The sequence below is a fragment of the Cnephaeus nilssonii genome, assembly GCF_951640355.1.
Source record: "Cnephaeus nilssonii genome assembly, chromosome: 20".
Taxonomy (NCBI): Eukaryota; Metazoa; Chordata; class Mammalia; order Chiroptera; family Vespertilionidae; genus Cnephaeus; species Cnephaeus nilssonii.
In genome coordinates, this window is record NC_137091.1 from 31124832 (window position 1) to 31143052 (window position 18221).

Consider the following 18221-nt stretch of genomic DNA (forward strand, 5'->3'; position numbering starts at 1 on the left):
CGGGGGCACCCAGGGCACTTCGGGCTCTTGGCATTCATTGCAAAAAATTGACAAGTACCATCCATCACTTGACCTACATTGACCAGGCGAAACACTTGTTTTCTTGTGAGGAGTCACAGGGACAGTGGGTCAGGCAACAGAATCTTTAAAACCCACAAGAAAACAAGTGTGTCGCCTGGTCAATGTAAATCAAGTGATGGGTGGTACTTGTTATTTTTTTTGCGACGAATGCCAAGAGCACGAGGCACATGTGAACTTTGGCTTCAAGAGCCCGAAAGGATGGTGCTACCTACACACGCGCACGGGGCAGACAGGCCTGGCGCGGACTGTTGCCCGTTTTGTCTGACTCTACCTTCCCATTTTGAAGTTTGAACTATTCACTTCCTCAGGTGAATTATAAAACAAACTAGGGAATGATGGCAAAACCATAAAAACTCACCGGAGGGTTCTCCATTTCCTGCTGCTCTTGGGGAAATGCGGAAGACTGTGGAAGGGGAGGGAGACCTGGAGAAGGAAAATGAAGGCACGAGTGACCGGCCTGCCAAGGGAGTACTCTTCCCGAGTAAGTTCTCACCCAGAACTCCGTGAGAGACCCCTATGGGAGACTGTCCCTTTAACCCAGAGAAGGCCCTCAAAATCACTTGCTCTGGCCCTGCCAAGGCATTAGGGCTGAGTTAATTAAATGTTTGGCCGAATACAGCAGGCTAATTTCAAAGTGGATAATTTTTGTATGGCCTGCAAATGATGTTATAGATATCCAAATGGCCCTTGGCAGAAAGAAGGTTCCCCACCCCTGGTTTAAACCTTCGGAAGTGACTAGGAGAATGCTAAGGAGGGAGCACCCAACGGCGCGCCTGTAACTCCCACGTGATTGTGTGGTGACTCGGTGGATACCCTTCTCATTCGTGAATGGATAGCACAGCCTTTGAAACAACCCTCCATTGTTAAACATAAGATAAAAAAATACATGTTATTATAGTCATCTACTTCCTTACTCTTCAACAACTTAAGATCAGAAAGTCCACGCTCAACCATGGCTAAGAATTGAAATTATTTTGTACAGATTTGAGTGTGCTGCTCAAAGGATTTCTTACTAAGAAACCCACTTGACTTCACTGTGATACAGTGGGCACAACACGTGGCCTGGGCATCAGTCCTGTCAGCAGGCCCACCTGCAAAGTGGAGACCTCGCGCAAGTCACCGCCCTTCCAGGCCAGCCTCTCTCTGCTCCCTCTGTCCCGGAGGCAATCCTTTACCTCGAAGGGCACGGAAGTAATTTCCCGCACCTGGCAGCATTCACGTACTAGTATGTGACCATCTCTCCTCGACCCCATGTATTTCTTCGGTGCCTGTCAAGCGGTGTGAGGCTCCCTTTCATCTTGCAGCTGCCCATGACGGGCCTTGTCTGTGAGTTTCCCCTAATGAACCCCATTAATTACCAGACTGGAGTGGCCAGACTCCTTCTCCCTTCCTTTCCCTGCTCTTGCTTACGAAGGTAGATTTTTCCATCTCGGAGCTTTTCCCTGGGTCTTCGTGTGCAAACACCGCCAGCCTGCCCCCCGGTGCCCAGGTGCCCCCTCTATATAGGACAGCCACCAGCAGGGCCCAGCCAACCCCTCCCCCACCCTGAGACGAGCTCCGTGGGGGCCTTATTCACCAGGTGTGCTGTCCTCTGGGTGTCACAGCCCTAATGCCCGGCAGACGTGAGCACCTGGCCGCTTCAGGATACTACTTGAGACTCACAACTCTTCAAGAGGCAACAGTCTTCATGCTGCTTTAAGACGCTATCATCACATGGCCCAGGAAACTCACAAAGCAGTTCCCAAGGACAAGCACGTGTCCTGTTAGAAACTCATAAAAGCCAGTGGGCATCCACAACAGCAACGAGCACTGACCTGCGGGCACGGGAAGACCGGGTGCCCTCCGCCCCTTGCTCCTCTCGGGGTCTCTGCCCTGAGAACCCCAGCTGCCATGCCCCCTCCACAGCCCACTCTGGCCCTTCAGCTCAGAGGCCCACTGGGCTCGCCTGACCCTCCTCCCTCTACCGCGGCCTGGACTGTGCGCAGTGAGCTGGCCACTCTCCGGGCTCACCTCTCTCTCCAAAGGGCTGACAACTGCCAGTGCAGGCGTGTCTCCCTTTTAAAAAACGCGTTCCAGCTGGGAGGGTGACCTGGACCCCGGGATTCCGTCGTGGCCAGAGGCAGGAGAGGCCCACCTCTTCCTGAGGCTTCGCTGCGGCCTGAGAATATACAGCTTTCCCTTTTCCTATTAGTAGGAAATGCAAGTATCTCCCCCAATTTGTCATCCATCTTCATGACTTAATTTCTCTTTTCTTTTCGGTCATTTTTATTTTTTGTGTTCAGATCTTCCACCTTCTCCTCACGCTTCCCCGCTGTTTTGACGTTGTCCCCGAAGAAGGCTTTCCCGCCCTTGACTGTCTCCTTAGTTGCCTGTGTTTCCTCCTGGTTGTGTGTTCTGGGTAACGCGTCCGTTCTGTTCAGATAACTGGCACCCGTCTTCACGATTTGCAGTCAGTCTCCTCTGACTCACTGCTTCCCAAGGGTGGACCTTGCACAGCGATGGGACACAGGTCATCATGTGGCAGTGCCCTTCCCATCGGCGGGGCGTGCGAGGACAGCCTGGCCTGGAAGCTGGGGAGGAGCTCCGGGGCTGGGTGCCTGGTCCCTGAGACCTGGTCCAACTGGGAAAGCCCTTGACTGCGAAGAAGGGGACGGTTAGTCCCTGAACCTCACATGGACAAATTTTTTTAAATTTCAACTTTAGCAAGGTATAATTAACATATATAATCATGATATTTTTAAAGTGAGCATCATGGTGATTTGATATCTATATATATAAAAGCCTAAGCGACTGTTATGACCAAAGGACCGAACGACTGGTCGCTATGACGCGCACTGACCACCAGGGGGCAGACACTCAACGCAGCAGCTGCCCCCTGGTGGTCAGTGTGTTCCCACAGCAGGAGCACAGCTCAGCCAGAAGTTGGGCTCATGGCTGGTGAGAGCAGCTTCAGCGGAGGGAGCCTCTCCCACCTCCACGGCAGTGCTACCAAGCAGCAGTGGCAGCAGGCACAGCGGGGCAAGGATGAGCAACAGCAAAGCTTCACCTGGCCCGGCTGGGGCTCCTCCCCGCCACCTGCCATTTTGGCACTGCTACATCCCCCAAGAAGTCCTGGATTGCGAGAGGGTGCCAGCCAGGCTGATGGACCCCACCCATGCATGAATCCGTGCATCAGGCCTCTAGTATGTATGTATTAAGAAAGGATTCTCGCCGAAACTGGTTTGGCTCAGTGGATAGAGCGTCGGCCTGCAGACTAAAAGGTCCCAGGTTCGATTCCGGTCAGGGGCATGTACACTGGTTGCGGGCACATCCCCAGTGGGGGGTGTGCAGGAGGCAGCTGGTCGATGTTTCTCTCTCATTGATGTTTCTAGCTCTCTATCCCTCTCTCTTCCTCTCTGTAAAAAATCAATAAAATATATTTTTTTTAAAAGAGGAAAAGAAAAGAAAGGATTCTCTCCATCCAGGCAACAAATCCATCACCTCATCTATTTTCCTATTTATTTATTTATTTATTTATTTATTTATTTATTTATTTTTATTAAATATATTTTTATTGATTTCAGAGAGGAAGGAAGAGGGAGAGAGAGATAGAAGCATTAATGATGAGAGAGAATCATTGATTGGCTGCCTCCTGCACACCCCCCACTGAGGATCGAGCCCATAATTTGGGCATGTGCCCTTGACTGGGATCAAACCCTGGACTCTTCAGTCTGCAGGCCAACGCTCTATCCCACTGAGCCAAAGTAGCTAGGGCTATTTATTTCTCGGTGAAAACCCTTAAGTTGTACTCTTAGCAAATGTCAATTATACAACAGTTTTACTTGCACATAAAATCCTCAGACCTTATTCATCTTTAATTGAAAGTTTGTGCCCTTTACCACCCTCCCCCTAATCCCCCAACCCCAGCCACTGGCAACCTCTCTTTTCTGTCTGTTTCTATGAGTGACTTTTGTTTCCAGGTTTAAATTACACACATTAGTGACACCACACGGGATTTGTGTTTCTCTGTCTGGTTTATATCACTTAGCATAATACCCTCAAAGTCCATCCATCACAAATGGCAGCATTTCCTTCTTTCTCGTAGGTGAATCACATTCCATTTTGTACGCATAGATCACATCTTCTGTGCCCATTCATCTGTCGGTGGACACAGGTCGTTTCCATATCTTGGCTACTCCTTTAGATAAGTACCCAGAACTGGTACTGCTGCATCATGCAGTGGTTCTATTTTTAATTTTTTGAGGAACCTCCATACTGTTTTCTGGGTGAGCTGATTTGACTTCACTCCTGTTTGGTATGGGCCGATTAAGTGATCAAAATAAAAAAATAAAAGTTTGAGTACATCTAGAATTTCTCATCAAAGTTCAAACAATGGGTCAAAAGCAAGTCTCAGAGCCAAGAGATGGGAACAAGCACCTGTCCATCAGCCGATGGATGGATAAGCAAAACATGACCCTTATAATGGATATTATTCATCCTTAAAAAGGAAGGACATCCTGACACAGGCTACAACATGGATGAACCCTGCAGGCATTATGCTGACTGAATGAGCCAGAAATAAAAGGGCCCATACTGTCTGATCCCACTTGTATGAGGGGCCGGGAGTGGTCATCCTCATAAGGACAGAAAGGTGAATGGTGGCTGTCGGGGACTGGGGAGAGACGGGAGAGTCAGCACTTAATGGCTGCAGAGTCTCAGTTTGGCCAGATGGAAAAGTTGTGGAGATGGATGGTGATTGTAGCACAGCCATGTGAAGGTGCTCAATGCCACTGAATTCAACCCTAAATGTGGTTAAAATGTTAAATTGTGTTACGTTATTTTACCACAAAAAGGAAGGAAGGGGAGAAGGAAGGAAGGAAGGAAGGAAGGAAGGAAGGAAGGAAGGAAGGAAGGAAGGAAGGAAGGAAGGAAAGAAGGGAGCGAAGGAAGGCAGGAAGGAAGGAAGGAAGGAAGGAAGGAAGGAAGGAAGGAAGGAAGGAAGGAAGGAAGGAAGGAAAAGGTCCAGTGCCCAGGTGAACAGCAGACACATGAGGTAGGCAGGTGCTTCAGGGGAACCGGCCCTGGTCCTGTGGGACACTGAGGTAGTTAGTCTCTTCTCTGCATCTCTACTCCCCTCCTACACAGAGAAAGTCACGTCCTGCCGTGAACTGGAATCCACGTAGTATTTCTGTGCATGGGACATTTCATTCACAGGATACATGAGAGGTAGTGAAATGTCTGGGTCAAGAATGAAGCACAGGCTGAAAATATGTAGACTAGAGTTTAATTGGAATTGAGGAGCAGGCTTTGGGCAATCCAGAGACTCCCTGAAATTGTAGACACCACCTGAGTGTGTGAGCACATGTGCAGTTGTCTAGGGTGTTAGGTTCTCACAGTCTCTTGGACTAAAAGATGCTGAGGCCGGGAGATGCATGTCCTCCAGGACAGAATCCTGAACATCGTGTCTGTGACCATCGAGCTTTGGCAAACGGAGTGTTTTAAGTAACTATTTAACACGAGGAGTCAGTGTGCCTGGGCTCTTTTTTACACACGTATCTCATTCTAGTAAGGTCTGAGCATTTCTCCTTCCCCTAACTGTCCTTGTGACCTCTCGCTCTCATCAGACCAAGCTCTGAAATAGGAATGGGAAAGAAGAGGGTGCGGCCTATTCCAAGTTCAGAATGGAGAGAACACAGCATCTCCTAGGGAGGAGTAACGAGTGACGCTGCCATAGAGGATGGTGTTGGAGGCTGGACAGAGGCTGTTGGGTCAGTGGCCGGAGGTGTGGTTGGCCCTGATTCCCAGGAGCAGGGCACACATGGCAGTTACATGGGTTTGGATCCTTCCAGCTGTTGGAATGACCGATGACATCAGAGGCTTCCGACCTTCCTGATTGGAAGGACCCAATTCCGTGGTGCTTGGCAACGGAGGTGGGCAACAGCATCTTCTCCAAGAATTTGAACAGATCAGCGTCTAGGTGTCCTGAAAGGGACGATTCGGGAGAAATCATGGCCAGTGGTGGCCCAAGTTTCCAGCGTGAGAAGCAGAGACCACAGCCTAGCTGCTCAGGGTGCCCCCAGGAGGTGAGAGTAGTAGAAGTCATCCCAGGACCATCAGGTGAGGAGACTGGGGGCAGAGGGATTTGAGAGGGCTGACCATTAAGGAAGGGGGACCTGAGTGGGGTGTGTGTGAAAGAGAGATTCAGAAAGCCCGGGATTGGAGGAGAGCACAGGGGCTGGGGACAAGGAAATCCCTACGAAAGGACAGCCTGGGAAGCTAGGAAGGAGGCGAGGAGATGAGATCCAAGGGTGAGAGAAGGGAAGGGAGGAAACAGTGGAGGAATTATCTCTAACAAGGACGAGTTTTGAGGACAGAGATATAGAACAACGGCAAGATGAATAGAAAGATGGAAAGATGGCTGAGGAGAAGGCCCATAGTCTATGAGACTGGAGAGAATGGAGGGGTTTGTGTTTGGGGGTGGGGGGGTAAATAGGGTGGAGTAGGGGAGGGGTTTATGTGACCAGTAGCTGAATTCCAGAGGCAAATGCTGTGTATTGTAGCCTGGTTCCTTTACGCAGGCCCCTGTGCAGAGGGCAGAGCCCTGCCTCAATCCGCTGGCCGGAATAGGAAGAGGGAGTGGCCCACAGAGGAGGGGACAGAGGAGGAGCCTGCCCCTGGGGCTCAGGACGTCTGGGCCGTGGAGACTCTGTGCGGGCTCAAGATGAAGTTGAAGAGGCAGGGGGTGTCTTCAGTGCGACCTGAGCACCATCAGGCCTTCACCAGGCTGCTGGGTAGGAAGGGACCCTGGAGAGCACCCTCCAATCCTACTCTTTAAAAAGGACCTTCCTATAACTACTCTTTCCCAACAGAAAAGCATTCCCTGCCGGTGAGTGAGCTCCCTCTCCTAGGAGGGCTCTGTATCAATCACTCATTGGGGCACTTAGAGATAATGGAGGACTAGGCTACACCTGAAAGGGGTCTGCACTTGGGATCAGGCAGCTCGGTCTCAACTGCACCCTCTGCGACTTCTCAGCTCTGACTGGCCTTCTGAGTCTAAACACCTTCATCTGTGTAAGAGGGCACAATGAGGCCTCCTTCCCACCCTGATGGACTGTCCATTGACGATGGCCATGGCACTGGCAGGGGTACATTCATGCATGTTGATGGATTATTTAAGCTCTGAATCTTGCAGATATGTGACTGACACCCCACCTGTCACTCAGTCGCCCCAGACTGGGTGGGTAAGGTTCAGGGGTCACCACTGCTTCCTTGCCCCAGGAACAATCTCCTCTATCCCTCCTCCTACTGGCCTCAGCCTTGGCCACTATCCTGAAACTTCACCATGGTTCTACTCTTGGCCCTGCAACGCTCCCATGGCAACCCTGTTGCTGTCCTCAAGCTAACATACACCCTCTTTCACAGAGGATCCTGTCATTAAAAGATTCCTGGCCTGGGACACAAATCTGAGGCTCTCGGACAAGGTAAGAGGTATTCCTGCTCTGCCTTCTATCCTGGGCAGGGGAGAGCCTTCTGAGCCCACAGTTGTCTCTCCAACCTGATGCCTTGTCACCCTTCCCTTCGGGGACCGAGGGGTCTCCTGCAGTGTGGACGGGCAGCCCTGCCTCAGCCCTGGCTCCTCCGGGATCTTTCATGTTTGTTCTTTTTCCGTCAGTACCTCCTGTCTATGGTGGTAGCTTACTTCAGCCGCGTGGGCCTCTTCTCCTGGCAGTACCAGCGAATGCATTTCTTCCTGGCCCTGTGAGTATCTTGCTTATTCCCATCAGTCAGTATTCATACCCTGGGGAGACGGAGGGAGAGGAGTGGGTCTCTGACCTTTCACCTATTTTTTTAACCTATTTGTAGTTTCCTTTGTGTGTAAACGGACAGATTGTAGTATAATGTTTTTTAATGCTATTCGTTGTTAAAGCCAACAGTGAAAAGACTGAGCAAAGCCAAAGAAAACACAAAAGGTCATAAAGGATGGACACCACTTTGCTCCCAAGTAAATATACTTGGGACTCGTCATTATTAATTCCCTCTGTCTCCTTCTCTCTCACCCCTATAACAATCCAAACGTCATGGTCTTCCTCCTCACTCCAGCTCTCACTCAGTAACACAGATCCAGCTGGGGTGGCTCAGTTGTTACAGGTGCTGTCCCCTACACCGAAAGGTACTGGGTTCGATTCCCCGTCGGGGCACATACACAGGTTGCAGGTCCATCCCAGGCTCTGGTCGGGCAAGTGAGGAAGGCATCCAGTCGATGTGTCTCTCACATGGGTATCTCTCTCTCTCCTTCCTTCCACTCTTCCTAAACATCAAATCCTCAGGTGAGAATTAACAATCAATCAATCAATCAATAAAACAGGTCTCTTGTAAAATGCACCCCAGGGATGTTTCTTACAAGTCTCCCTGAATATCCTTCCAAAACACAGGTCTAACCACTTCACCAACCACCCCACAATTTCATTTGCTAATTACCTTCTGATTCAAGGTCTGGGTTCTGAGCTTGAATTCAGCTCTTTATGATCTCCATCAAACTTGCTTACCACCCTATATCCCGTTCTTTGCTTACTGCTCTCCCCAACACCCTTCCCTGTGTTCTTATGACCCTTCCCTGTGTTCTTATGTTGTATTTTCTGACTAGGTATTTTTTTACATGTATGTATCTGGAAAAAAGACATATCCCTAAAATTGATTCAAACATCAGAATCTTCAGTTACTGTCTCTGACCGATTTCTACACGCCAATAGCACTTTAATTAAAATCCTGCTACAATGTGATATTTTGGATTACAATTATTTCTCATCTCTCCCCTTCTCCTTCCCTAATCCCATTAAACTAGGCACCTGTTGAGGAGGGCGCTCGTCAAAACATCTTAAAACACTCTGCACAATTTTATTTTGCAAATGTTCAAATTATATTGAGTCTCTAAGGTAATCAGTTTTCCACTTGACTGTGAGAAAAAGTGTTCATTCATTCATTCATTCATTCTGTGCAACCTTGTACAGTCCATCTCATGTGCCAGGGAACGTGAGGATGGGAAGAGAATTTAAAAGTGCTGTTGAGTTAATGGGCCTGTTAGTCACTTGGTAGGAAAATGATGAAGACGGACATGGACGGGTCGGCCCCTGCCCGCAGGAGCTGTGTGGGCACTGACACCATAGGAGGCAGGTGTGTGCACACACTACGGGTGAAGGGAAGGGCCGGCTTCCCGCTGAATTTTATCTTCATCATCAAGGTCTGAGAGGTGCCCTCAGGGCCCGCTCAGCTTCCTGGAGCCTGGGAGGCCCTCAGAGACACGGACAGGGCCCCCTAGGGCCTGTGTGAGGAGGACCCAGCCTGTGTGCTTTCCGGGAGGCTGACCACAGGCAGGGTCCTTCCTGCCCTGCTCCTGACGGGCAACCTAATGTCCGTCCTCAGCTACCTGGCCCTGGACATGGAAGAGGATTACGAGGACCCTAAAGAGGCCATCTTGTCCTTCCTCTTTGGGAAGAACAACTGCCCCCTGCGCCCCTTGTTCCACAAACTGCGATTCCAGTTCTTCTGTGCCCTGGGCTGGAGGGCGAGGGTCACGCGAGAAGAGTGCGAAGAGGTAGGTGGGCTGTGGGATTAGGGAGAGGGGGCCAGATTGGAGAGACAGGGGACCGTGGGGGACCGGTTTGGGGATTTGGGGATGACAAAGAATTGGAGGCTGGACCAGGGACGGGATGGGGTCCACCTGGAGAGTCGTCATCTTCTCAGGAGGCTGTTTGTCCTTCCAGATCCAGGCTTTTGATCCAGAGCTCTGGGTGTGGGGGCGAGATCGCGCCCTCCTTTCCGAGGCCACCGAGCCTAAGGTAGGTCTGAAGGAAGGCCAGTCTGTGTCCTCACAGGTACAGAGGGAAGGGTTTGTTGCCTCTTTAAGAAATCCCAGGAATCCAATGGCTGGACCCACGCTCATCGTCCCCCTCCCCATCACCTCTCCACACACTGAAGTGGACCCGCCAGGCACACAGCCAGGCACTGACTCAGCTCCCAGCCAGAGCTGACACACAGGCTCCTCAGTGGGATGTGTGGGGGCCAGACCTCCAGATTCGGTGGAATCATTTTAAACAGAGCAATTGGGTCCAAATAAGAGCTTTATTGAAATGTTGTGTTTTGTGAAAAGTGAGTAAGTTTCCAATTTTTTCCATATATTGTGGCTTTCTGTTGTTCACTCAATTGGGCCTTTCATCCCTCAGGAATGCCAACTATGGGGACTTTCTGCAACAAAGTCAATGTCTAACAACAGGATATCAGGTGGAACAGTCTCTATATCCAAAGATCAATACATAAATCCTGACTAGCTATGTTTTCATCCAAGTTTACATGCAAACAAATCGCCTATGGCCAGGTCACCGTGTGTTCTTCATTTTCCCCTGGCTCACCAGTCTCTCCCCTTGCACCATTACACGTCTCCCCTCAAGTTTATGGCCAAGGAAGTTTGTCAGAATGAACTAAGGTTGAGAAACACTGGCTCCGGCATGGCTTACTCTGATCAACACATGGGAGTGACAGATTTGGGCAGAGGATTAAGTTTTGGTTAAAATCTTGTGACCTAGCTTAGTCCATTCTGGCCGCGATAGCAAAATACCACAGCCGGGGTGGCTGATCAACAACAGACATTTAGACATTTACTTCTCACAGCTCTAGAGGCTGGAAGGCTGAGGTCAGGTGCTGGCACGGTGGGGTTCTGGAGAGGACCGTCTTCTGTGCTGCAGACGCCAACATGTCGCCATGTCCTTCCACAGGGGAAGGGGCGAGGCATCTCTCTGGGGTCTCTGCTAAGGGCAGACAATAAGCTCATTCTTAGGGGCCCCACACAATGACCTAACCACCTCCCAAAGGCCCCCACCTCCTATTACCATCACCTCAGGGGTTATGAATTTGGGGGACACAAACACTCACACCGTAGCACTAGCCTCGTTCAGACTCGGTATGGTGGTTAAGCATCAGGATCCAGGGTTCGGAGCAGGGATGGGGCACCTGGGCTCATGGTCTGTGCTGCTGACATGTCAGTGATGTTTGCAGTGTGGCTGCGAGTTCAGATGTGAAGGAGCACAAAAGGACCAAGGCGTGAGTGAGCGAGAGCAGCTCTCTCCCTAAGTGTGCTGCCCTCGAACAGGGTCACCTAGAGTCCTGGCTATACAGCAGGTCGCTGGGCATATTAAGGAATGTTTGGACTCAGGGTCTTCAAAGTCGAAACAGTGGTTCCGGAGTGGGGTTGAGAAGGGGCACTGGAGATAAAATGGGGCCTATAGGTCAGTCTAAACTCCGTTAGACTCGCCTGAGGACTTAATCATCTTTACATGTGGAGAGCTGCCTGCTTGGAATGTGACATCCTGTCTCTTCCTCTTACCTCCAGATCGCTGAGCCCACAACGATCACCGGCAAGCTCAATAGCTATGTCTGTCTGTTCCTAGGAGCACTTCGAGGAGTCTGTAGGAGGGCAATAAGGAAGTAGGGTTTTTTCAGATTCCATCCCTTCCTGAGGCTCCATCCCACATGTCACATTGCTTAACTCAGATCTCCCCTGAGGCAGAAGCTGGAGGTCCTGTTTTTTCTACACCTGGGTGCAACAGTGCAGAGCCATCTGAAGGTGGGAAATACTTGGAAAGTATAAAATTAGAGCCCTAAGTGTGTGATAGCTGAATGTATGCCATACATTATATTGGTTTATTTTGAAAATGTTGCCCATAGGATTGTTATATTTATTCTCATACTATACTAGAAGCCCGGTGCACGAAATTCGTGCACGGTGGGGGGTTGTCCCTCAGCCCAGCCTGTACCCTCTCCAATCTGGGACTCCTGGAGGGATGTCCGACTGCCCGTTTAGGCCCGATCCCACCAGGACATCCCTCTCATAATCCAGGACTGCTGGCTCCCAACTGCTTGCCTGCCTGCCTTCCTGATTGCCCTTAACCGCTTCTGCCTGCCAGCCTGATCACCCCCTAACCACTCCGCTGCCAGCCTGGTTGATGCTTAACTGCTCCCCTGCCAGCCTGTTTGCCCCCAACTTCCCTCCTCTACCAGCCTGGTCACCCCTAACTGCCCTCTCCTGCAGGGTTGATCACCTCCAACTGCCCTCCCTTGCAGACCTGGTCCCTCCCAACTGCCCTCCCCTGCTGGCCATCTTGTAGTGGCCATCTTGTGTCCACATGGGGGCAGGATCTTTGACCACATGGGGGCAGCTATATTGTGTGTTGCAGTGATGATCAATCTGTATATTACTCTTTTATTAGATAGGATAGAGGCCTGGTGCATGGGTGGGGGCCAGCTGGTTTGCCCTGAAGGGTGTCCCGGATCAGGGTGGGGTTCCCTTGGGGCGTGGGGCGGCCTGAGCGAGGGGTCTGTGGTGGTTTGCAGGCTGGCCACGCCCCCTGGCAACCCAAGCGGAGGCCTCATATCTGGAATTTATTTTCCTTCTACAATTGAAACTTTGTAGCCTGGAGCGGAGCCAAGCCTCCTGCTGCTCCCTCTGGGGCGGCAGCCATTTCTGTGGCAGTTAATTCACCTTCTACAATTGAAACTTTGTAGCCTTAAGTGGGTGAGCCTGGCCAGGGTGTGAGGAAAGCTTTGCTTCCCCTGTTGCCGCCGGCAACCCTGGCCTGCTCTCTCAAGCTCCATTCTGCCGCCATTTGTTTGAATTTGTTTACCTTCTATAATTGAAACTTTGTAGCTTGAGTGGAGGCTTAGGCCTGCAACGGCTATGGGAAAGCTTGGCTTGCTGTGTTACCTGGGAAACCTTGCTCTCTGTGGCTGTAGCAATCTTGGATGGGGGTTAATTTGCATACTCGCCCTGATTGGGTGGTGGGCGTGGCTTGGCTGGTGGGTGTGGCTTATGTAGCGGGGTGATGGTTAATTTGCATATTACCATTTTATTAGAGAGGGTAATGAACAGCAGGATGTCCACAAAAGGACAGCCTGGGAATCTAGGAAGGAGGCGAGGAGATGAGATCCAAGGGTGAGAGAAGGGAAGGGAGGAAACAGTGGAGGAATTGTCTCTAACAAGGACGAGTTTTGAAGACAGAGATATAGAACAACGGGCCTCTAGTATTTCATATTTATGTATTTATGTTAGGTAGTTTTGAATAGTTTTCTAATGTTATAGCTGGAATACATATGTAAATACTGTCTAATTTTGTTTCCATACTCAGAGAGGTTTTTGTGGTTTTATCTATTATATTTATATAATATTAATTATAGCTAGTTGAGCAGTTCCTCTGTATTCTTGTAAATGTAATTTTTATTTATTTATTTTTTGGTCTATATTATTGAATTGTGAGAATTCAAGTATAATTTTTTACCTTGCCTGGGTGACATGTGTGTATGTTATTTTAGATCATTAAAGAGCACAGGGCTATGCATCTCTTGAAAAAATACAATAAAGATGAATTCTCACCTCTGTGATATGTGTGGTAGTGTCAATTTGATTCTCCTCTTCACTGTCAAATGATAATGTAGCTAAATGGGGTTGTGATTATTCAAACAACTTTCTTAACTCTGAAAAATAATCCTGAATTGTTTTCCACATATTAGAAAAAAAATAATAGAAGTTGAGGCAGATCCTAAGCTAGAGTCTGAGAGCGGAAAGAAGGGGACAATGTTGAGGTAGAAGAATGGGGAAGAGCAGAGAGAAGGAAGAAAGCATCCCGGGTACCCAGACAATGACCAGAAATTCAAAGTCAAGGACAGGTGACTCCACCAGACAAGCTTTCCTGGAAATGGGCTGTGACAAGGGACCCCTGAGCACAAGAGAACACACAGTGTTCACTCTTTTACCCCTAATGGGAGTCCTTTTCACAACCTCCAATAACAGTATCAGGTGGTAGAAGGAACACGTAGAGCCTGTGGTGAAGCAGGAACCCTGGAAAAGAAATGAGGGCATTGCCCTAATCTGGTTTGGCTCAGTGGATAGAGCGTCAGCCTGTGGACTGAAGGGTCCCACGTTCGATTCCGGTCAAGGGCATGTACCTTGGTTGCGGGCATATCCCCAGTGGGGGTATGCAGGAGGCAGCTGATTGATGTTTCTCTCTCATCGATGTTTCTAACTCTCTATCCCTCTCCCTTCCTCGCTGTAAAAATTCAATAAAATATGTATTTTTTAAAAAGAAGAAGAAGAAGAAGAAGAAGAAGAAGAAGAAGAAGAAGAAGAAGAAGAAGAAGAAGAAGAAGAAATGAGGGCAGCCCTAGCTGGTTTAGCTCAGTGGATAAAGCATCGGCCTGTGGACTGAAGGGTCCCAGGTTCGATTCTGGTCGGGGGCATGTGCCTGGTTGCAGGTTCCATCACCATAGGGGGCGTGCAGGAGGTAGCCAATCAATGATTATCTTATCATTGATATTTCTATCTCTCCCTCTCCCTTCCTCTCTGAATCAAGAAAAAGAAAAAGAAAAGAGGGTACTGGGGAAATTTCTGGGGCAAGTTCACGCTGTTAAGGGAGATGGGCCTGGAGAAGGAGGAACTACTGCCATGAACAGTGGATTGTGGAGGAACGCTTCCTGGGAGATGGGATGGTCAGAGAATGCTGGGCGGTCCCACACCCCAAGCTTCCGGGTCCTCAGCCTGTGGCCTCCCTCACAGCACTGAGCTGTGCTTCACCCATCAGAGAAGCTCACCTGAGCTTTCGGGACCTGGGTTCTCCTTGGGGTTTCAATATGTAGACTCGATCCTGTCAATCACTGGCCCGGAGTTTGAACTCGGTCTCCAGCGCCCTCTCCTCCCCAGAGATCGGGCCTAATCCCTGACCTGCAAGCACAGGGTTGGTCTTTCTGGCCTGAATGGCCCACGCCCTGAGGCCCCTCCTCAGCATAAGCCCAGGTGTGCTCCACGGGGCCCAGCGGGGTGCGCACACACCCCTGTCACTCAGGACACTCCGAGGACTGAAGGGCTTCCTCCAGGGAACTAGGGACAAGGACCAGCCAAAGTGTTCATGACACGACACCCTGAGCACAGCCGGTGGTCAGGGCAGGGAAACAGGTGTGGCTGCGGGAACAGTTCAGGCCAGCGCTGTGGCAGCGGAGAGGGGGGACGCTGATGACGTGAGGCGTGAAACAAGGGGGTGCTCACAGGCCTCTGGAGGAGCTCGGGAGATGCATCAATTCGGGACACGGGGCAGCTAATGACGTGGGAGCCACTGAGTGAGGAGAAGCCAAGGAGGAAGCGTGTCTGTGTGTTGGGGGTGGGTTTCTCTTTCCCAACAAGGGGGACGGGAGGCATCCCGGGCGAACAGTCCATGAGGTTATGGCGGAACTCTCTACACTAATTATTTTAGTTAAATGTTTCACATGTAAGTGAGCAGGACACACCTCGTTCTTTCCCTCATTTGTCAATTTCCCGTGGTCGCTGATTCTAAGCCGTAAGCTCCCAAGGTAAGGAAAGGGTCAGGGCGAGGGCGCACCTCGTGCAGCGGCGGAGGTACAGACATTCCTTTAAATTAAGGAGAAACTGGAGTCCCGTGTCCGGGTGGCGAGTCTTCTCCACACGGTGTCTGGGCAAAAGGAATATGGGAGTTCTGTGTACAATGCGTGTAACTGCTCTGTAAAATGAACGTTTTTTTCAAAATAAAATGTTGAATGAAAAAGAATGCTTATCAGCACTGGCTGGTTTGGCTCAGTGGATAGAGTGTGGGCTGATGGACTGAAAGGTCCCGGGTTCGATTCTAGTCAAGGACACATACCCAGGTTGCGGGCTCAATCCCCAATGGGGGCAAGCAGCAGGTAGCTGATCAATGATTCTCTCATCATTGATGTTTCTCTCTCACCCTCTCCCTCCCTCTCTGAAATCAATAAAAATCTTTAAAAAAAAAAAAAAAAGAATGCTATCAAATACATAGGAAATGATTCAAAGGGACTCAGAAGAAGCAATTCACTGACAAACCCACTTACACATCCAAAGGAATAACAACTTCAATCTAAAACCAATGGACTTAGACGCCCTTTAAACCCATGAGCTCATAACAATAACAAAATGAAACAAACTTAAAATCCTGTTCAATATTTTGGAAATTGTCTTTCTTGTATGAAGCACAGAACCAAGTAGAGAGGAGATGTTTTCTTTAGAAAAGTAGTCCAGCAAGTAAATGACGAAGAAAGCATAGCCCTTGCTGGTTTGGCTCAGTGGATAGAGCGTCGGCTTGTGAATTGAAGGGTCCTGGGTTCAATTCCAGTTAAGGGCACCTGCCCGGGTTGTGGCCTTGATCCCCAGTAGGGGGCGTGCAGGAGGCATCTGATCAATGATTCTCTCTCATGGTTGATGTTTCTCTCCTTCTCCCTTCCTCTCTGAAATCAATAGAAATATATTTTCAAAAAAGAAGGAGAAGAAAGGGTAAAGAAGCACATTGCCACTTTGTCTCGCCTAAGGAATCATTTGGTCACGGTAAGGGGTATCAATCAACAGAAGCTAACCTCACAAGACGAAGACAGGAGGATAAAACGGGCTTCCAGAAGAAAGAGGACACGTGTCATGGACAGAGCCTGAGCCTGGTCGGAGTCATTTCCCACCTAACTACCAATCCTACAAGGCGTACAGGGAATTTCTTAAAAAGTAAAGTTTAAACAGATGGCAATCTACACAATCCAGACTGTGGGAAACCGAGGATAAACAACTCAATTTCTTCAAAAAACAGATTGCAAGGAAACAACACAAGAGACATAAAGGAGAGCTACTATTAAAAGATTTAAAACACCGATCTGCCACCTGAAACCTGACTCTATTCGTGTCCTGACTGAAAAGACCAAACCAAACATTTAGAAAACAGGAACTTTGAACACCCACAGTGCACAAGGGTCCGATTTCTCCAACACTAGTTAGGTAACCATGGTGACGTTGCTCCAGTGGCTTTCTGAGGAGTGTAGATTTCTGAGAGTTTAGGGGAAACCCCAGGTCCAGCATGGATTGGGTTGACTATGTGTGCTGGTTTGCCTGAGATCGTGTTGAATTACACCTGCATTCCTGGTATTCCATCTGGCTTGCCGTTTTTCCCAGACAGAAGTTTTCCATTTGGACAGTGACTATGCCATCGCCCTAATCATGGGGGTCTGGAGGGTGCTGCACTCTGCTGTGTCCTGGCCACAGGCTTGTTACCGGCGCCAGCATTCATCTGGCTGCTGCTCCGTGTACTGAAAACAGGAAACCGCTCAGGCCGCTCAGGTCATCCTGTGGTTGATGCCGGTCAGCCAATCGCTGTACCGCCACGGGAGCCTCTTGACGGGCCTGGCGACTTTCTTTCTTTTCTTGCTTTTAATTTTGTTTCTTTTTCGTCTCAACACTTTAAAAAAAACAAAAAACTATAAATAAATAAAGCTTTAAATGCTCCTGGGTTCAAATTAAACACTTCCGGTTCCCAGGAAGTCCCGGTTCCCTCCCCCAGGAGAGGGCATTGCAGGCCGAGTCGGGAGGGAGTGGTTCACGCGCTGCGTGTTTGCTTCTGTCCTCTCAGGCCTGGGAAGTCCCTGGGTGGGGTCCCCCCAGCCATCTGTGGAGCCCAGCCCTTGGCAGCGGAGGAGAGGAGACGCTGTAGGCACAAGGAACCTTCCCCCAAAAGCAGGTGGCCTTCGTGGGAAGTGCCAGACTGGAGACCAAAGGGGCTGAGGGGCGCTGCCAGCTGGCACCTCTCGGGGCACCTCAGCCTGGGTGCTGGCCTGAGACAGGACCGCCTTCCAGACGCAGCAAATAAACTGAGGAGAGACCCGTGTTTCCGTGTGACGTGGGACAACAAGCCATACGTTAAAACATTCCAGTACATGCAGAACAGGGCCTACGCGCAGGCTCGCACGCCAGGAAACCGCTGCAAGGCTGGGGCAGAGCGGGCCTGAGCTCCCCACTCACCCCCGGCGTCGGCCGCCTCCCCAGCTCTCAGGAGCACGGCCGTCCCCTTGCCCGGAGCACGCCGGCCCCAAGTGCTGAGCATCAGAGCAGACACCACCCCCTCCTGCCACACTGCCCTTCACTTCCCTTTGAAGGAGCCGTTAAATCACCGGGGTGCTCGCCTCCTCAGCCTGACCACCCACTCCTGGGCATGGTCCTGGGTTGGGCTGGCACAATGCCCACCCGGCCTGCCGGCTGCTCTGCCTTTGGACACCGGATGAAGTGGCCGGTGCAGAAAGCTGAACGGGCCAAAGCCAGACAAGCAAAGACTAAAGCC

At 50.2% G+C, this 18221-nt stretch overlaps 1 protein-coding gene across 1 annotated transcript; it reads left to right on the forward strand.

Annotated features, from left to right (window-relative positions):
- Window positions 1-474: 474 nt before the first annotated feature.
- On the forward strand, window positions 475-17200 carry LOC307092482 (speedy protein E4-like; the record flags this gene model as incomplete). The annotated part of the gene is made up of 7 exons (XM_079759762.1): window positions 475-562; window positions 6639-6851; window positions 7483-7541; window positions 7733-7818; window positions 9481-9652; window positions 9822-9896; window positions 17063-17200. 7 exons carry the CDS (start codon window positions 475-477, stop codon window positions 17198-17200), a joined length of 831 nt encoding a protein of 276 aa, XP_079615888.1.
- Between the last annotated feature and the right edge of the window lie 1021 nt (window positions 17201-18221).